At 39.1% G+C, this 17,887-nt stretch overlaps 1 protein-coding gene across 5 annotated transcripts in view; it reads left to right on the top strand.

Moving 5' to 3' along the window:
• elf1 (E74-like ETS transcription factor 1) overlaps positions 1-16,212 on the top strand; it is a 120,273-nt gene extending 104,061 nt beyond the window's left edge. For 3 of the 5 annotated variants that reach the window (XM_060927629.1, XM_060927630.1, XM_060927628.1), the window contains exons 3-9: positions 5,985-6,156; positions 10,666-10,773; positions 11,123-11,284; positions 11,634-11,717; positions 12,205-12,397; positions 12,503-12,862; positions 14,700-16,212. In XM_060927629.1, coding sequence (XP_060783612.1) covers positions 5,985-6,156; positions 10,666-10,773; positions 11,123-11,284; positions 11,634-11,717; positions 12,205-12,397; positions 12,503-12,862; positions 14,700-15,273 — 1,653 coding nt within the window. In that variant the 3' untranslated portion in view covers positions 15,274-16,212. The remainder of the gene's footprint in view (positions 1-5,984; positions 6,157-10,665; positions 10,774-11,122; positions 11,285-11,633; positions 11,718-12,204; positions 12,398-12,502; positions 12,863-14,699) is intronic. The other 2 variants (XM_060927631.1, XM_060927632.1) reach the window with 2 other exon arrangements.
• Positions 16,213-17,887: the final 1,675 nt, after the last annotated feature.

The raw sequence follows: 17,887 nt of genomic DNA, 5'->3' as shown, positions 1-17,887 counted from the left end.
TCAGCCATAACATTAAAACCAACTGCCTAATATTCTGTAGGTCCTACTTGTGCCACCAAAACAACTCTGACCTGTCATGACATGGACTCCACAAGACCTCTAAAGGTGTGTTGTGGTATTTGGCACCAAGATGTTAGCAGCAGATCCTTTAAGTCCTCCAAGTTGTGAGCTGTGGCATCCATGGATTGGACTTTTTTTGTCCAGCACATCTCATAGATGCTTGGTCAGACTGAGTCAAAACCTTGAACTCTGTCATGTTACAGAACAATTTTTGCAGTGTGGCAGGGCATTTTCTTATTGAAAGAGACCACTGCCATTAGGGAAAACCATTGCCATGAAGGGGTTTCCATGGTCTGCAACAGTGTTTAGATAGGTGGTATATGTCAAAGTAACATCCACATGAATGCCCTGGCCCGGTCTTTCCCAGGAAAACACTGTCCAGAGCATCACACTGCCACTGCTGGCTTGCCCTCTTTCCATCTTTCCATAGATGCATCCTGCAGAGGTGGACAAAGTACTCAACTTTATTACTTCAGTCAAAGTACAGATCCCGCTGGTCAAATGTTACTCTGATACAAGTGAAAGTTGTACAGTCAAATTTTTACTTAAGTTAAAGTACTGAAGTACTTGCTTTTAAAAATACTTAAGTATTAAAAGTACATTTTCTGTCAATGCATTGTTGTATTATTGCCACAATGCTTACAAAACCTAATGCCTCTGAAGCAACCTACTGGATTCACAAAATGAACGCATGCTGTGCTGTCATGATGGGTTAATGTTAAGCTAGCTAGTCAATGAAGCTCCACCTGACATGCTAGCAAACTCTTTTCAAACTCAAAATCATATCAGGTAGCTAACGCTACTGGAAAAGAACAATTTCTACATTCTGTTTATTTGGCAAGATGCTAGTTAAACAAAGTTCTAAAACATATTTCTGAAAGGACTTCAGATAAGTTAAAGTTACTCATGTTAGCATAACTCTGTTTTTACATGCTAACTAACAGTGTCCAAGTTAACTAGCGATGTGTTAATGTTAGCCGTGGACAAGGCAATGGCAATTTGGCGGGCAAATCCAAAGAAAGTCATGTGACTAACCAGACTGCATAGCTATTGCAACATTATCGCTAGCTCTAAAAGCACAGACAACTTGCAAGCTTTCTCTTGGAATAAACGTTTACATACCACAATATGCTTCCGCAGGTCAGATGTCGAGTTTTTGTAGGCTGTGATGTGGTTCATTTTAGGCAAACAAGGCAAACATTTAAAACAAAACAGATCTTTAATCCTTTCAGAAAACTGAAACATGGGTTCTAGCTATAGCCATGAGTATGTGCATTCCCCAGAAGAATCGCCTCCTTCCATTCTGCCATTAACTAATCGTGTTTAAATAAGGTTGCAGAGAAATCATTGATCTTGATTTTATACAGTCTGTGGACGTGACGTGACCCGAGTGATTATTGACAAACTGTCTCAGTGTCACCTGCGAAAAAACCCAATCACACTTTAGAAAGGAAAAGAAAAAAAAACATCCACCTTCAAAGCCATTTCATAGTAATGAGTAACAAGGACCTTGACAGAAATGTAGTGGAGTAAAAAGTACGATATTTGTCTTTCAAATGTAGTGAAGTTAAAGTCATATGCTTCCAAAAAAAAAATACTCAAGTAAAGTACAGATACTCAAAAAAGTGTACTTAAGTACAGTACTCAAGTAAATGTACTTTGTTACTGTCCACCTCTGGCATCCTGGTACCACCTCTTCCCCAAGTAAATGATGCACATGCACCCAGCTGTCCACATGGTGTGTGTGTGTATATATATATATATATATATATATATACACACACACACACACACACACACACACACAAAACCCCAATTCCAAAAAAGTTGGGACGCTGTGTTGTACATAAAAACAGAATGTGAAGATTTGTAAAATCACGAAAACCCTATATTTCATTGAAAATAGTACAAGAACAACATATCAAATGTTGAAACTGAGAAATTTTATTGGTTTTGAAAAATACATGCTCATTTTGAATTTGATGTCAGCAACATGTTTCAGAAAAGCTGGGACAGGGCAACAGATGACTGAAAAAGTTGTGTAATGCTAAAAAAAAAAACTAATTTGGTTAATTGGCAACAGGTCAATAACATGATTGGGTATAAATAGAGCATCCCAGAGAGGCGGAGTCTCTCAGAAGTAAAGACGGGGAGGGGTTCACCACTCTGTGAAGGACTGCATGGGCAAACAGTGCAACAATTTAAGAATAACGTTCCTCAATGTAAAATTGCAAAGAATTTGGGGCTCACATCATCTATGGTCCATAATATCATTAAAGGAGTCAGAGAATCTGGAGAAATCTCTGTATGCAAGAGACAAGACTGAAAACTGACATTGGATGCCTGTGATCTTCAGGCCCTCAGGCAACACTGCATTAAAAGCAGACACGTGTCTGTAGTGGAAATCACTGTATGGGCTCAGGAACACTACAGAAAACCATTGTCTGTGAAAACAGTTCATTACTGCGTCCAGTTAAAACCAGATCAGATATAAAAAATATCCAGAAACACTGGCGCCTTCTCTGGGCCCGAGCTCTTTTACGATGGACTGAGGCGAAGTGGAAAATTGTCCCGAGGTCTGACGAATCAAAAGTAGAAATTCTTTTTAGAATTCATGGACACCACATCTTCCAGGCTAAAGAGGAGAGGGACCATCCAGCTTGTTATCAGTGCACAGTTCAAAAGCCAGCATCTGTGATGGTATGAGGGTGCATTAGTGCACATGACATGGGTAGCTTGTACATCTGGGAAGGCATCATTAATGCTGAACGATATACAGTGGTGCTTGAAAGTTTGTGAACCCTTTAGAATTTTCTATATTTCTGCATAAATATGACCTAAAACATCATCAGATTTTCACACAAGTCCTAAAAGTAGATAAAGAGAACCCAGTGAAACAAATGAGACAAAAATATTATACTTGGTCATTTATTTATTGAGGAAAATAATCCAATATTACATATTTGTGAGTGGCAAAAGTATGTGAACCTCTAGGATTAGCAGTTAAAATTAGAAGGTGAAATGAGAGTCAGATGTTGTCAATCAATGGGATGACAATCAGGTGTGAGTGGGCACCCTGTTTTATTTAAAGAACAGGGATTTATCAAAGTCTGATCTTCACAACACATGTTTGTGGAAGTGTATCATGGCACAAACAAAGGAGATTTCTGAGGACCTCAGAAAAAGCGTTGTTGAAGCTCATCAGGCTGGAAAAGGTTACAAAACCATCTCTAAAGAGTTTGGACTCCACCAATCCACAGTCAGACAGATTGTGTACAAATGGAGGAAATTCAAGACCATTGTTACCCTCCCCAGGAGTGGTCGACCAACAAAGATCACTCCAAGAGCAAGGCGTGTAATAGTCGGCAAGGTCACAAAGGACCCCAGGGTAACTTCTAAGCAACTGAAGGCCTCTCTCACATTGGCTAATGTTAATGTTCATGAGTCCACCATCAGGAGAACACTGAACAACAATGGTGTGCATGGCAGGGTTGCAAGGAGAAAGCCACTGCTTTCCAAAAAGAACATTGCTGCTCATCTGCAGTTTGCTAAAGATCACGTGGACAAGCCAGAAGGCTATTGGAAAAATATTTTGTGGATGGATGAGACCAAAATAGAATTTTTTGGTTTAAATGAGAAGTGTTATGTTTGGAGAAAGGAAAACACTGCATTCCAGGATAAGAACCTTATCCCATCTGTGAAACATGGTGGTGGTAGTATCATTGTTTGGGCCTGTTTTGCTGCATCTGGGCCAGGATGGCTTGCCATCATTGATGGAACCATGAATTCTGAATTATACCAGCGAATTCTAAATGAAAATGTCAGGACATCTGTCCATGAACTGAATCTCAAGAGAAGGTGGGTCATGTAGCAAGATAATGAACCTAAGCACACAAGTCGTTCTACCAAAGAATGGTTAAAGAAGAATAAAGTTAATGTTTTGGAATGGCCAAGTCAAAGTCCTGACCTTAATCGAATCAAAATGTTGTGGAAGGACCTGAAGTGTGAGGAAACCCGCCAACATCCCAGAGTTGAAGCTGTTCTGTACAGAGGAATGGGCTAAAATTCCTCCAAGCCAGTGTACAGGACTGATCAACAGTTACCAGAAACATTTAGTTGCAGTTATTGCTGCACAAGGGGGTCACACCAGATACTGAAAGCAAAGGTTCACATACTTTTGCCACTCACAGATATGTAATATTGGATCATTTTCCTCAATAAATAAATGACCAAGTATAATATTTTTGTCTCATTTGTTTAACAGGGTTCTCTTTATCTACTTTTAGGACTTGTGTGAAAATCTGATGATGTTTTAGGTCATATTTATGCAGAAATATAGAAAATTCTAAAGGGTTCACAAACTTTCAAGCACCACTGTATACACGTTTCAGAGCAATATGCTGCCATCCAGACAAAATCTTTTTCAGGAAGGCCTTCCTTCTTTCAGCAAGACAATGCCAAACCGCTTTCTGCACATATTAAAACTGCATGGCTCCATAGTAAAAGCGTCCGGGTGCTAAACTGGCCTGCCTGCAGTCCAGACCTGTCTCCCATTTAAAACATTTGGTGTATTATGAAGTGCAAAATAAAGACAAAAGAGACCCTGAACTGTTGAGCAACTGAAATTGTACATCAGGCAAGAATGGGACAACATTTCTCTTTCAAATCTACAGCAGTTGGTCTCCTCAGTTCCCAAACATTTACCGGGTGTTGTTAAAAGTAAATGTGATGCAACACAGTGGTAAGTATGCCCCTGTCCCAACTTTTTTAAAATGTGTTGCTGACATCAAATTCAAAATGAGCATATATATTTCAAAAACCAATGAAATTTCTCAGTTTCAACATGTGAAATGTTGTCTTTGTACTATGTTCAATGAAAAATAGGATTTCCATGTTTTGGAAATTATCACATTCTGACTTTATCTACAGTTTACACAGCGTCCCAACTTTTTTGGAATTGGGGTTGTATGTATATATGCACATGCACCCAGCTGTCCACATGGTGTGTATATATATATATATATATGATGTGTGTGTGTGTGTGTGTGTGTGTGTGTGTGTGTATATATATATATATATGTGTGTGTATATATACGTATATATATGTGTGTGTATGTGTGTGTATATATATATATATATATATATATATATATATATATATATATATAAATATATATATATAAAACCTGGACTCTGTGGTCCAGTTCTGGTGCTCATGTAACCAAGGTTCATCGATTCGCATGGGGCACGAAGGTTAACCCATATGGTCCAATCCCACACAGGAGCTACTGTAGCACAAACTGCTGAAAAAGTTAATTCTGGCTAAAATAGAAAGGTGTCGGCATTAACTTTTTCAGTAGTTTGTGCTACAGTAGCTCTTCTGTGGGATTGGACCATATGGGTCCTTCATGCCCCATGCAAATCAGTGAGCCTTGGTCACCCATAGCCCTGTTGCTGTTTCACCGGCTGTTCTTCCTTGGACCACTTTTGGTAGGTCCTAACCACTGCATCCCGGGAACACCCCACAAGATGTATCATTTTGGAGATGCTCAGACCCAGTCATCTAGCCATCACAATTTGGCCCTTGTCAAAGTCTCTCAGATCCTTACACTTGCCCATTTTTCCTGCTTCCAACACATCAACACTGACATGTTCCTGCTGTGTAATATATACCACCTCTTGACAGATGCCATTGTAACCACGTAATCAATGTAATTCACTTTACCTCTGTGTTTTTAATTCTATGGCTGAATGGTGTGTGTTTATATATATATATATATATATATATATATATATATATATATATATATATATATATATAAACACACACACATATATATGTTTGTTTGTTTGTTTGTTTGTTTGTTTACTTGGTTATCATAGATTAAAGTGCTTATAGCATTGCTTTGGTGTGTGTTTGGCAGCTGGATGACCCATCTGTGTTTCCAGCGGTGATTGTGGAGCAGGTGCCTGCTGCTGACCTCATGCAGGTGTATTCAGGGCTGGAGGCTGATGAGGTCACCAATGGCATCATAGTGGACACCATGCAGGACGCAGTGGAGGAGAACATTATGGTGGGAGATGTCGGGCTGTCTGGTGAGTCTGCCATAAATCATTTGATAAGTCATATGATGAGTGTTGGGATAGAATTAACTACATAACTGTACACACACACATATATATATATATATACACACACACACACACACACACACACAGGGCGGCATGGTGGTGTAGTGGTTAGCGCTGTCGCCTCACAGCAAGAAGGTCCTGGGTTCGAGCCCCGGGGCCGGCGAGGGCCTTTCTGTGTGGAGTTTGCATGTTCTCCCCGTGTCCGCGTGGGTTTCCTCCGGGTGCTCCGGTTTCCCCCACAGTCCAAAGACATGCAGGTTAGGTTAACTGGTGACTCTAAATTGACTGTAGGTGTGAATGTGAGTGTGAATGGGTGTCTGTGTGTCAGCCCTGTGATGACCTGGCGACTTGTCCAGGGTGTACCCCGCCTTTCGCCCATAGTCAGCTGGGATAGGCTCCAGCTTGCCTGCGATCCTGTAGAAGGATAAAGCGGCTAGAGATGATGAGATGAGACACACACACACACACACATCAAAAAGTACTTCCACCATTGATGAAGCAATGTATCTTGTGACGTCAAAAAATTAAAAAAAAAGGATATGGCATGAGTCAGTCATAGCATATCCTGCATATACCATGAACTGACATCACCAATTTCAAGCGATACAGCCAACTCAAGTCACAGCTGTGTCACCATGAGCATTCCTGTATGTGTAGATCAACGTATCATGCCGAGCGAGGCAGGCAATAGCATGGTGCATTTTACATACGCAGGTTGAAGGTTGCTCTGATGTACACAACAAAAATGGCTGCCTCGAGTGAGTTTATGCCGAGATTCAATCTCATTGCTGATGAGGATTTGGAGGATTTTACTGAATCAACTAATAGTGAGAATACAAAAAAGCAAAGTATGTATTTTTTTTGCTCATGCACAGTGGTGCTTGAAAGTTTTGAACCCTTTAGAATTTTCTATATTCCTGCATAAATATCACCTAAAACATCAGATTTTCACACAAGTCCTATAAGTGGATAAAGAGAACCCAGTTAAACAAATGAGAAAAAACATATTATACTTGGTCATTTATTTATTGAGGGAAATGATCCAATATTACATATCTGTAAATGACAAAAGTATGTGAACCTTTGCTTTCAGTATCTGGTGTGACCCCCTTACGCAGCAATAACTGCAACTAAACGTTTCCAGTAACTGTTAATCGGTCCTGCACACCGGCTTGGAGGAATTTTAGCCCATTCCTCCGTACATAACAGCTTCAACTCTGGGATGTTGGTGGGTTTCCTCACATGAACTGCTCGCTTCAGGTCCTTCCACAACATTTCGATTGGATTAAGATCAGGACTTTGACTTGGCCATTCAAAAACATTAACTTTATTCTTCTTTAACCATTCTTTGGTAGAATGACTTGTGTGCTTAGGGTCATTGTCTTGCTGCATGACCCACCTTCTCTTGAGATTCAGTTCATGGACAGATGTCCTGACATTTTCCTTTAGAATTTGCTGGTATAATTCAGAATTCATTGTTCCATCAATGATGGCAAGCCGTCCTGGCCCAGATGCAGCAGAACAGGCCCAAACCATGATACTATCACCATCATGTTTCACAGATGGGATAAGGTTCTTATGCAGTGTTTTCCTTTCTCTAAACATAACACTTCTCATTTAAACCAAAAAGTTCTATTTTGGTCTCATCTGTCCACAAAACATTTTTCCAGTAGCCTTCTGGCTTGTCCATGTGATCTTTAGCAAGCTGCAGACGAGCAGCAATGTTCTTTTTGGAGAGCAGTGGCTTTCTCCTTGCAACCCTACAATGCACACCATTGTTGTTCAGTGTTCTTCTGATGGTGGACTCATGAACATTAACATTAGCCAATGTGAGAGAGGCCTTCAGTTGCTTAGAAGTTACCCTGGGGTCCTTTGTGACCTTGCTGACTATTATACGCCTTGCTCTTGGAGTGATCTTTGTTGGTCGACCACTCCTGGGGAGGGTAACAATGGTCTTGAATTTCCTCCATTTGTACACAATGTGTCTGACTGTGGATTGGTGGAGTCCAAACTCTTTAGAGATGGTTTTGTAACCTTTCCAGCCTGATGAGCATCAACAATGCTTTTTCTGAGGTCCTCAGAAATCTCCTTTGTTCGTGCCATGATACACTTCCACAAATGTGTTTTGAAGATCAGACTTTGATAGATCCCTGTTCTTTAAATAAAACAAAGATGCCCACTCACACCTGATTGTCATCCTATTGCTTGAAAACACCTGACTCTAATTTCACCTTCAAATTAACTGCTAATCCTAGAGGTTCACATACTTTTGCCACTCACAGATATGTAATATTGGATCATTTTCCTCAATAAATAAATGACCAAGTATAATATTTTATATCATTTGTTTAACTGAGTTCTCTTTATCTACTTTTAGGACTTGTGTGAAAATTTGATGATGCTTTAAGTCATATTTATGCAGAAATATAGAAAATTCTAAAGGGTTCACAAACTTTCAAGCACCACTGTACAGTTTGGAACTTTAGATAGTCTTTTTGAATTTGGATATTTTGATGCCTACATAGTAGGGAGGGACAAAGATGGTGAGTTAAACCTCTAATTTTTTTTTTAGATTTATTTCTAATTATTTGTAGTTGACACTTTTAGTTTGGAATTTTTTGATGAGGGATATAAATCATAATTTATTATTATCATGCACTGAGAGGTACCTGTAGTTATAGATTCTCTTCAGTGACTGGCATAGTGCTATTTTCTTCAGGGCTGTACCCCTCAGAAAATAGTACTCTGCCAGTCACCTCAGAGAATCCATAATTTCAACCGGAACCTCTCAGTGCATGGTATATTTGATTAATATCGATAAAATTCATTTATTATATGGACATGAGTTTTTTTTCTGGGAAATACGCCACTCGTATTTTTCATACAAGCTACATCATATGACATTTTTCAATATGTCACTCGTGAGGATATCAATGAATTGTTTTGATAAATTTGGGTACTTTTTGTTTGTGAATGTGTCCGTATAATAAAAAGAAAATCACACACTGACTTGAAGATATGAAGTTTACCTTCTCATGTTGAAAAACTTATATTTTTCATATGAAATACATCACGGATTTGAGTGACATATTTAAATAATATTGGCTGGTTTTGAGTGGTATATCAGATCTATTCCATTCAGCTAGCATGATACTGAATGAGTCGAAGATGAGTTCAATATCATGCTAGCTGAATGGAATAGATCTGATATTCCACAAAAAAGCCAGCCATTATTATTATTATTATTATTATTATTAGTAGTAGTAGTATACATAGACACTCTCTTTTCCAGGTTTGCGATGCCCATTGGTATGTCTTTCTCTTGTAATTTACAACTTGTCTTCAACTTGTTCACTGTCATGCTAGCTGAAAGGAATATATCTGATATACCACTCAAAGCCAGCCAACATTATTCCAAGTTGTAAATATGCATGAAGAATATCTTATGAAATTTTGGTAGTCTTTCAGGTGTTCAGTGCGTCTTTAGTTTCAGTTTTCAGTTTAGTTATTTCGTGCTTAATTCTAATAGCTAATCCTAGCATTGGATTAGCCTAGTCTTTTTCTTTCCCAGTGAACAAAGAAATGGTTCCGCGCATGCGCACCAGAAAACTCTCTCATTGGATATTCGCATCAGCGCCGACATGTGATGTCATGTTGTCTTGACAACATGCAATATCTTAAACCATATTGAACGCTCATTCTCCATTGGGTAGAATGGCGTAATACATGTAGGATAAGTGACATGCTAACAATATTGCATGCTATCGAACCAAATGAATGAAACCTGCTCGAAGGGAATAGAATACATGTTTTTATTCCATGGAAAAAATGTCCTGTATATATAATAATTCCCGACATTTCACACCATTGACGTCACTTCCAATGTTTTCCGACTGACTTGATGCACATTGTCAAAATGGTGAACTGTTTCAAAATTAAAATTCTTTTGATTAACTTGAAAGACTTGTTTTTTTTGTGATGTGTCTATATAATAAAAAGAATATTACACAATGGCATGAAGATATGAAGTCTATCTTGTCATGTTGAAAAATAGTTCATATAGTAGACCAGAAATGGTTTAAAATAATGAAATGAAATGTTTCAACATTAAAAAAATACTATAAACTGCAGTAAGCCGTAATAAAGGAAACAAAGTTAGTATCTGGTGCGAGACGACCCTTTGTTTATATATATATGTATGTATGTATGTATGTATGTATGTGTGTGTGTGTGTGTGTGTGTGTGTGTGTGTGTGATTTTCAAAGAAAAACACTACTGAGCCAGCAATTAAATTATTCCATTGAACACACACACAGATTTGCTTTTAGTCTTTCTTGGTTTATGAAACCTAATGGTAAAATTATTTATTTATTTAGGTATATAATTGTGGCCTTAGTTTTGATGGTTTGGATCATCATGTATGATCAAATTCAGGTCGTACTATAATGTAAACTCCTGTTTCTCTGGATCTAGTAGAGACTCCAGTCTCTGGAGGAGAAGATAATGTAGAAACCATTGAGGCAGCTGAGGCTTTGCTAAATATGGAGTCTCCAAACAACATCCTGGATGAGAAACGCATGAGTATGACATGACATGTTTTCTGTTGGTCTAGGCATGTCTATTTCCTTTTTTTCTGAGGGATTTCTTAGAGTTGCTTGAAACCAAAGCACACTGTTTTCTCATGAGTAATATTCCATTCATGTAACATATTTCAAGAGCCTGTTTTTCTAAAGAATGCTCTTTATTTTGTGAAAATTTAAGGATTCAGCATCATACATTCTGTTTGTTTTTGTAAGTAAGCTAATAATATTAATTCTTCTGCAATATATAATAATTACATAGCAGAGCATGCTTTGTATTTGTGGATACCTAATTTAGATTTTTGCTCACACACTGGCCTGTCTGTTATATCTTACTTGGTAATGTGTAGTTCACACATATGGAGCTCTGCTGGAACCAGACCTGACCTACATATCTTTGCGGCCAGAGCAACTTTCTGCTGACTGCATGGATGTCTCTTTGGATGAAGAAACATCATCTATGGATGAAATTCCTCAAAAGAGTCCATCCAAACCACCTAGGAAAAATAAAGGTACTACAGTAACACATACTTTCCACTTGGTGGTGTTGTACATCCACCCTATCACTTGTATTTTTGCAATTGAACACTCAAATAAGAAGTATGACATTTCAAAAACAAAGTAAACACCTTCATTTGGTTAATATTTAATAAATTTAGCTACATTTGTCTGGTGTAGTAAGTGACTGCTGAAGTATTCGTTGTGCTTGAGGCAGGTTCATGAAAGTTGCATGTTATGATGAACAGTATGAATTGTGAGAATTAGAGCGAGATTAAGAGTTAAGATTAATACAGAGATTTATCATATAATATTAAGATTAATAAAGAGAGAAGAATAATTTTTATTGCACTTTTTTTGCAGTGCGCAAACCTAGGATGGTACGCCCTTGTTCCCCCATCACCAATCCCTCTTTCCCACTGAAGAAAAAGAGTAAAGAAGGAAAAGGTAAGTCCTGCTGCAAAAGAGCAGACATGCATATGCTAAAGTTAGTCTGTCTTGCTTCATTGTAGGCTACTCTGATGTTGTCACCAATCCATTCTTGAGGAATTGAATGATAGCTGCTTCACTGTTGAGGTTCATAAAGTACTATGTATGTGAGTGAAATAGAAGTCATAGTAGGCTAGAAGGTATGACTATGTCATCCTGATTTAGCCCCTCGTGGCTTCTTACTATGCAGCCTGCACTACTCCTCTGGGTTGCAATTTTCACCACTTCTGGTCAAAGCACATGACAAACAAGAATCATCTGCTGCAGAACATTAATAATAATGCGGGCTGGAATACAACTGATTTATTAAGCTTATGAGCAGAAATACTATAATTGCACTTCTGATTCCATTTGTTAAATACAATTTCAGGAGTATGACATGAAATATGGAAATGCAGAGAAGTTCAAATTGTCCTTTTTTCTTTTCCTCTTTCTCTTGGTGTAGGTAACACAATTTACCTGTGGGAGTTTTTGCTGGCTTTGCTGCAAGATAAAAACACCTGTCCCAAGTACATCAAGTGGACACAGAGAGAGAAGGGTATCTTTAAGCTAGTGGACTCCAAGGCTGTGTCCAAGCTGTGGGGAAAGCACAAGAACAAGCCTGATATGAACTATGAGACCATGGGAAGGGCTCTCAGGTAACTGCTGGAGCAACCCAATTAAAAGCAAATGTGAAAAAATGTCCTGTGTTTCCTGACCTCTTTTATCTCCTTTGTCATTCTTTTGTGACTCTTTGTCATTAGGTATTACTACCAGAGGGGAATTTTGGCCAAAGTTGAAGGTCAGAGGCTTGTGTACCAGTTTAAGGAGATGCCCACAGACCTGGTGATCATTGATGAAGATGATGGGCAGTGTGGAGGCTCCAGCCCTGGTTTTGGTGGCCAGCGCTCCAACTGCCACAATCGTGTCACAAGCCGCGGAGCATTGCGTGCCCAGGGCAAAGAGTCAGGCCACACACAAAACAAGACAGTGAAGAAGGAGCCAGGTGCCAGTGTGCTCTACGAGAATGGCAAATGCAAACAAAGTGACCAGCTACTACAGACTGTACATGTGCTGCAGCCAAACCAGGGAGCTGCTGTTCCTGCTCCTACACACACACTGAGGTGAGTAAAGCAGATGTGCACAAAATAGCTGGGTTTCTATTAATTTGTGTACTGAACTTTAAAAAAAGCAAAATATTGCTAAACTGAGAGACTTAACTGGAAAGAGAAAATGTTATATCTTTTGCCAACCTTTAGTAAATACACCTAATACTGTAAACATCTGCATGTGGCAAGTGCTGTGATCTAGAAACCTAAAACTGCTAAATTGTGAATAAAACGGGTTAAATAGTAAGGAGAGTGATGTGTCATGTAGTGAGAAGACATGGTGGCTCCTGGCAGGCCATACAATAAGACTCCAATTCCTGCTTAAACTGTTAATCTTACCTGAAAAAACTGTCACTTCCTGCCCATCTCAAGACTCCTATTCAATATGCTCATGCTTTTCAACATGTGAAATACTCTTTGCCTTTTCTGTATGTGGCTAATACTGTAATAATAATAATAATAATAATACCCAGGGTCGGGCGGCACGGTGGTGTAGTGGTTAGCGCTGTCGCCTCACAGCAAGAAGGTCCGGGTTCGAGCCCCATGGCCGGCGAGGGCCTTTCTGTGCGGAGTTTGCATGTTCTCCCCGTGTCCGCGTGGGTTTCCTCCGGGTGCTCCGGTTTCCCCCACAGTCCGAAGACATGCAGGTTAGGTTAACTGGTGACTCTAAATTGACCGTAGGTGTGAATGTGAGTGTGAATGGTTGTCTGTGTCTATGGTGGGGTTTACATTAGACCGTATCAGCGGATCATCAGATTAACGTTTTTAAAACGATTAGCGTGCACACAGCAACACCAATACACGATTCGCATGCACACAGCAACACCAATACACGGATACGCTCGGCTCCGCAGGCATCCTACGCTCCAAATCACTCCGCCCTGAACAGCGAGTGCCCTCTGGAGGGTGCGCACTCCGGCCCTGTGCAGCTCACAGAGCACGCGAGTATAGCGCACGAGCAGTGATTCGGGACTGAGCCGCTGTGTGTGTGATCCCAGTGCATATCACTTACCACTTGCAAGTGGAAGGATGGCAAGCCTAAAGACAATCATAACTACACAATGGGCAGTATTTGCATCAGTATTTGCAGTATTTTCATACTTTTATACTCTTTAATGAAAGGTGATACAAGACGGAAGTCCGCGCCGTTTTTCAGCAGTCGCGTCACATGACCAACGCCAGCGAATCAGGAAGGTGGATGTCACAGTGACGTTGTCCAATGACAACGCCAGCTAGAGCTCAGCACAGCGTATCCGCGTATTCTCAATGTTTACACAGCACTGGACCAGACACGATCTGGATTGAATACGTGGACCCTGGCGGATTCCCGTTTCCCGGCGTTTCCAGGCGTTTTAATGTAAACGGACAGTGCATCCGTGAAGAAAACGAGACAGATACGGTCTAATGTAAACTTGGCCTAAGTGTCAGCCCTGTGATGACCAGGCGACTTGTCTAGGGTGTACCCCGCCTTTCGCCCGTAGTCAGCTGGGATAGGCTGCAGCTTGCCTGCGACCCTGTAGAACAGGATAAAGCGGCTAGAGATAATGAGATGAGATGAGATACCCAGGGTCATCCAGAAGAGGGTGGAATCACTTTTATGGCAAGGTTTCTTCCATGTGTTGTCTTCTGCTCATTATTGCCTTTGGTTTGCTCACTAGGGATATGGAATTACACCCATATTTCTGTAAATCTGTTTTGTGACACTGTCTGTTAAAGCACTATACAAATTTAATTTAATTGAAGAAGTTGGGGAAAATACATTTTTGGGTACTTTTCTCTAAATTTCAAATGATGATCTCTATGTCTCTAATGACTCAGTTTCTGCTGACTTTATCTTTCTCTGTCTTTACAGAGCCATGAACATGGCTGCCACTGTTCCCATGGTCCTTACATCCGGATCACAAGGAGGAGCACCAGTCACACTGCAAACGGTGCCCCTATCCTCTGTACTAGCCAATAGTGACTCTCTGAATGGTCTGACCCGTGTGGTTACACTCAATGCCAATGGGCAGCCTGTGGTAGCGCAGCAGCCTGGTACTGTCATTGCCACTGTGCTGAAGCCTGGAGAGCTTCAGAACCTGCAGGTAAAAGAGGAGATCCTGGAGCCACAGTTCCTGCAGTCACTGGTCAATGGCAATCCATTCTGCAAGGAGGAGACAGATGGAGGTTCATCTGAGCTTGGCCATAGGACGGTAATTGTTGGTGTTGCTAGCCAGGGCATGTGCCAGCTTACGAACGGATACTCAGAGGCAGGGGTGGAGCTGGCAAGCAGCCCCAGTGAAGCTCTAACCCCAGTGGAAGAGCTGGAGGTGAAGAGTGAAATTGCCAGAGCCAAAGATTTGCTAGAATGTCCGCAAGTGCCTGTTGCTATGGAAATAGCCACTTCCCAGTTCATCCAGGTGAAAACAGAGCTCTCTGAGACCTAAAAAAATTTACCAATGTCAGGGGACCACAAACTGTGTTAAAATAATTCAGTGAAAGGCACCTGAGGACCATTGTTTACTCACAACATTGTGATAATGTGACTAAATTTGAATATTAAGGGATAGTTTGATAAAGCTCTTTCAACTGGCTCTGTGGCATCACCTTCAATTCAATATGCCATCTTGTAATCAGAGGCCAGCCATTTTTTGTACCAGGGATTGTTCTACCAAGTGCCAGTTTCTTCAATTATGTTTCATCTCCTTGGACTTGGTAATTTTCATTATAGTCCCCCTAAAACAGAGCCAAACAGCACATTGAAATGTTGACAGACAGCTGCTATGGAACAAAAAGAATGCAATAGATATTTGGTTCAATAATATTTTCACTGAAGAGGGGTGAAGTGTTTGATTGTGTTTTACTGATATCCAGACTGAAAGAGTGTCTTCTGTAATTGGCAAAAATTATTCAACTTATTTTTATTTTTTTATAGTTTAGATTAGGTGCAAAAAATATGCCAATGAAAAAATTTGTTGTTGAGTAGTAGACTTTACATATAAAACCACATGGCTAAGACCAGGTTATTTTCAAATCATATTGCAAAGATTCTTTAAGGATTTGTTGTGTTACAATAGAAATGAGCATTCCCTGTGATAAGAAAAATTTTAATTAGATGCATTTATATATTTACTGAATACCAAGAGAGTACAATGACAAATTCCCTAGTCATCTGCTTCAGAAGCAGAATATTTCTCCATTATTCCTCAATCAAGGTTTATATAAATCAAATGCCATGTAAGACAGAATATACAGTATATATAAGATATACATTTGAGATTCGGTTTATGGCAACACATTTATTTATTTTGTGAATTTCTAAATTGTGTATAAAAGATGTAATTTTTTAATTGTAATAAATATTGGAAACAAGCAGTGTATGTGTGTGTGTGTATATATATATATATATATATATATATATATATATATATATATATATATATATATATACACACACACAAATATATATGTTTTATTGCAAGTTTGACTTCAAAGCATTCCATTTACTTGGCATCCCTTATACATTGTATGTATATTCAATATATGGGTAACATTTTTACACATATACAGATTTATGAGATTGATCTCTGTCTTGTTATTTACTGTGTTTTTAAAGCCTTTCTATTCTTAAGCTGACATACTCTTACTTCATCACACTGAGGCAAAACAAAACGGCCCTGTTTATACTTCGTCAGTGCAAACACCTTGAATATCAGGATTATATGCAGATATATATTATCAAAATAAAAGTAAATGCACCCATAATGTATTTGCAACAGATATGATTCCACTTCCTGAGGTCTGAGACAATTTAGCCAAATGGTATATATAGCTTGACTGTGTCTGTCTCTTCTAGCCACATTAGACAACCCAAACCCCTCCGAACAGGTGGCGCACATGCGCTGACAATGGCAAAAAAAAAAGAGCAAAAAGAAATTGGAAAAAAATAAAGCAACTGTCTTATTCATAAAAAGTAAAAACAGAGAACAACACTGTTACATGGTGTACAAAATGTAATGAGCTGATTTGCATATTAACATGCAATACAGCTATAAAACTTCTGCCTGGCCAATCAGGACACAATCCAGACACACAGTGCATGAAATGGCCAGGTGTAAATAGGCTCAGTCATTCTCTTCTTTCTTGAAAATACATTCAATGCAATTTTAAAGACCCCCAAAACATTTTATTGGGTTTTAGACTTAGTTCTCTGTCTAGTTATACAGTATTCGCTAAATCTATTTATTTGTAGTCTTTTCACAGCTAATGTTATTTTTGATGTATGACATACTTTCTAAGTATACCACATATAATTTCTGAGACAGGTGCTTTTACAGCTCCAATTTCAAAAAAGTTGGAATATTGTGTAAAATGTAAATAAAAACAGAATGTGATCATTTGCAAATCATGAAAACCTGATATTTAATTGAAAATAGTACAAAGACAACATGTCAGATGTTGAAACTGAGAAATTTTATTGTTTACTGAAAAATATTTGATCATATTGAATTTGATGTGAGCAACACATTTAAAAAAAAAAGTGGGACAAGGACATGTTCACCACTGTGTTGCATCACTTTTAACAACACTGTAAATGTCTGGGAACTGAGAAGATCAGTTGCTGTAGTTTTGAAAGTGAAATGTCCCATTCTTGTCTGATATACAATTTCATTTGCTCAGCAGTTCAAGGTCTCATGTTTTGTGGCAGTGTTTCTGGATATCGTTTATATATATGGTTTTAACTTGCATTTGTGGATGCAGTGGCAAACTGTGTTCACAGATGATGGTTTTCAGAAGTGTTTCTGAGCCCATGTGGTGATTTCCACTACAAAATTGTGTCCATTTTTAATATAGTATCGTCTGAGGGCCTGAAGGTCATGAGCATCCAGTGGGTTTTTTTTTTTGGCCTTTGTCCCTTGTGCACAGAGATTTCTCTGGAGTCTCTGAATTTTTTAATGATGTTATATACCATAGATGATGTGACCCCAAATTCTTTGTAACTTTACATTAAGGAATATTATTCTTAAATTGCACTATTTGCCAATGCAGTCTATCACAGAG

This window comes from Neoarius graeffei, chromosome 8 (assembly GCF_027579695.1).
Source record: "Neoarius graeffei isolate fNeoGra1 chromosome 8, fNeoGra1.pri, whole genome shotgun sequence".
Taxonomy (NCBI): Eukaryota; Metazoa; Chordata; class Actinopteri; order Siluriformes; family Ariidae; genus Neoarius; species Neoarius graeffei.
This window is presented reverse-complemented; position numbering and strand designations above follow the sequence as displayed.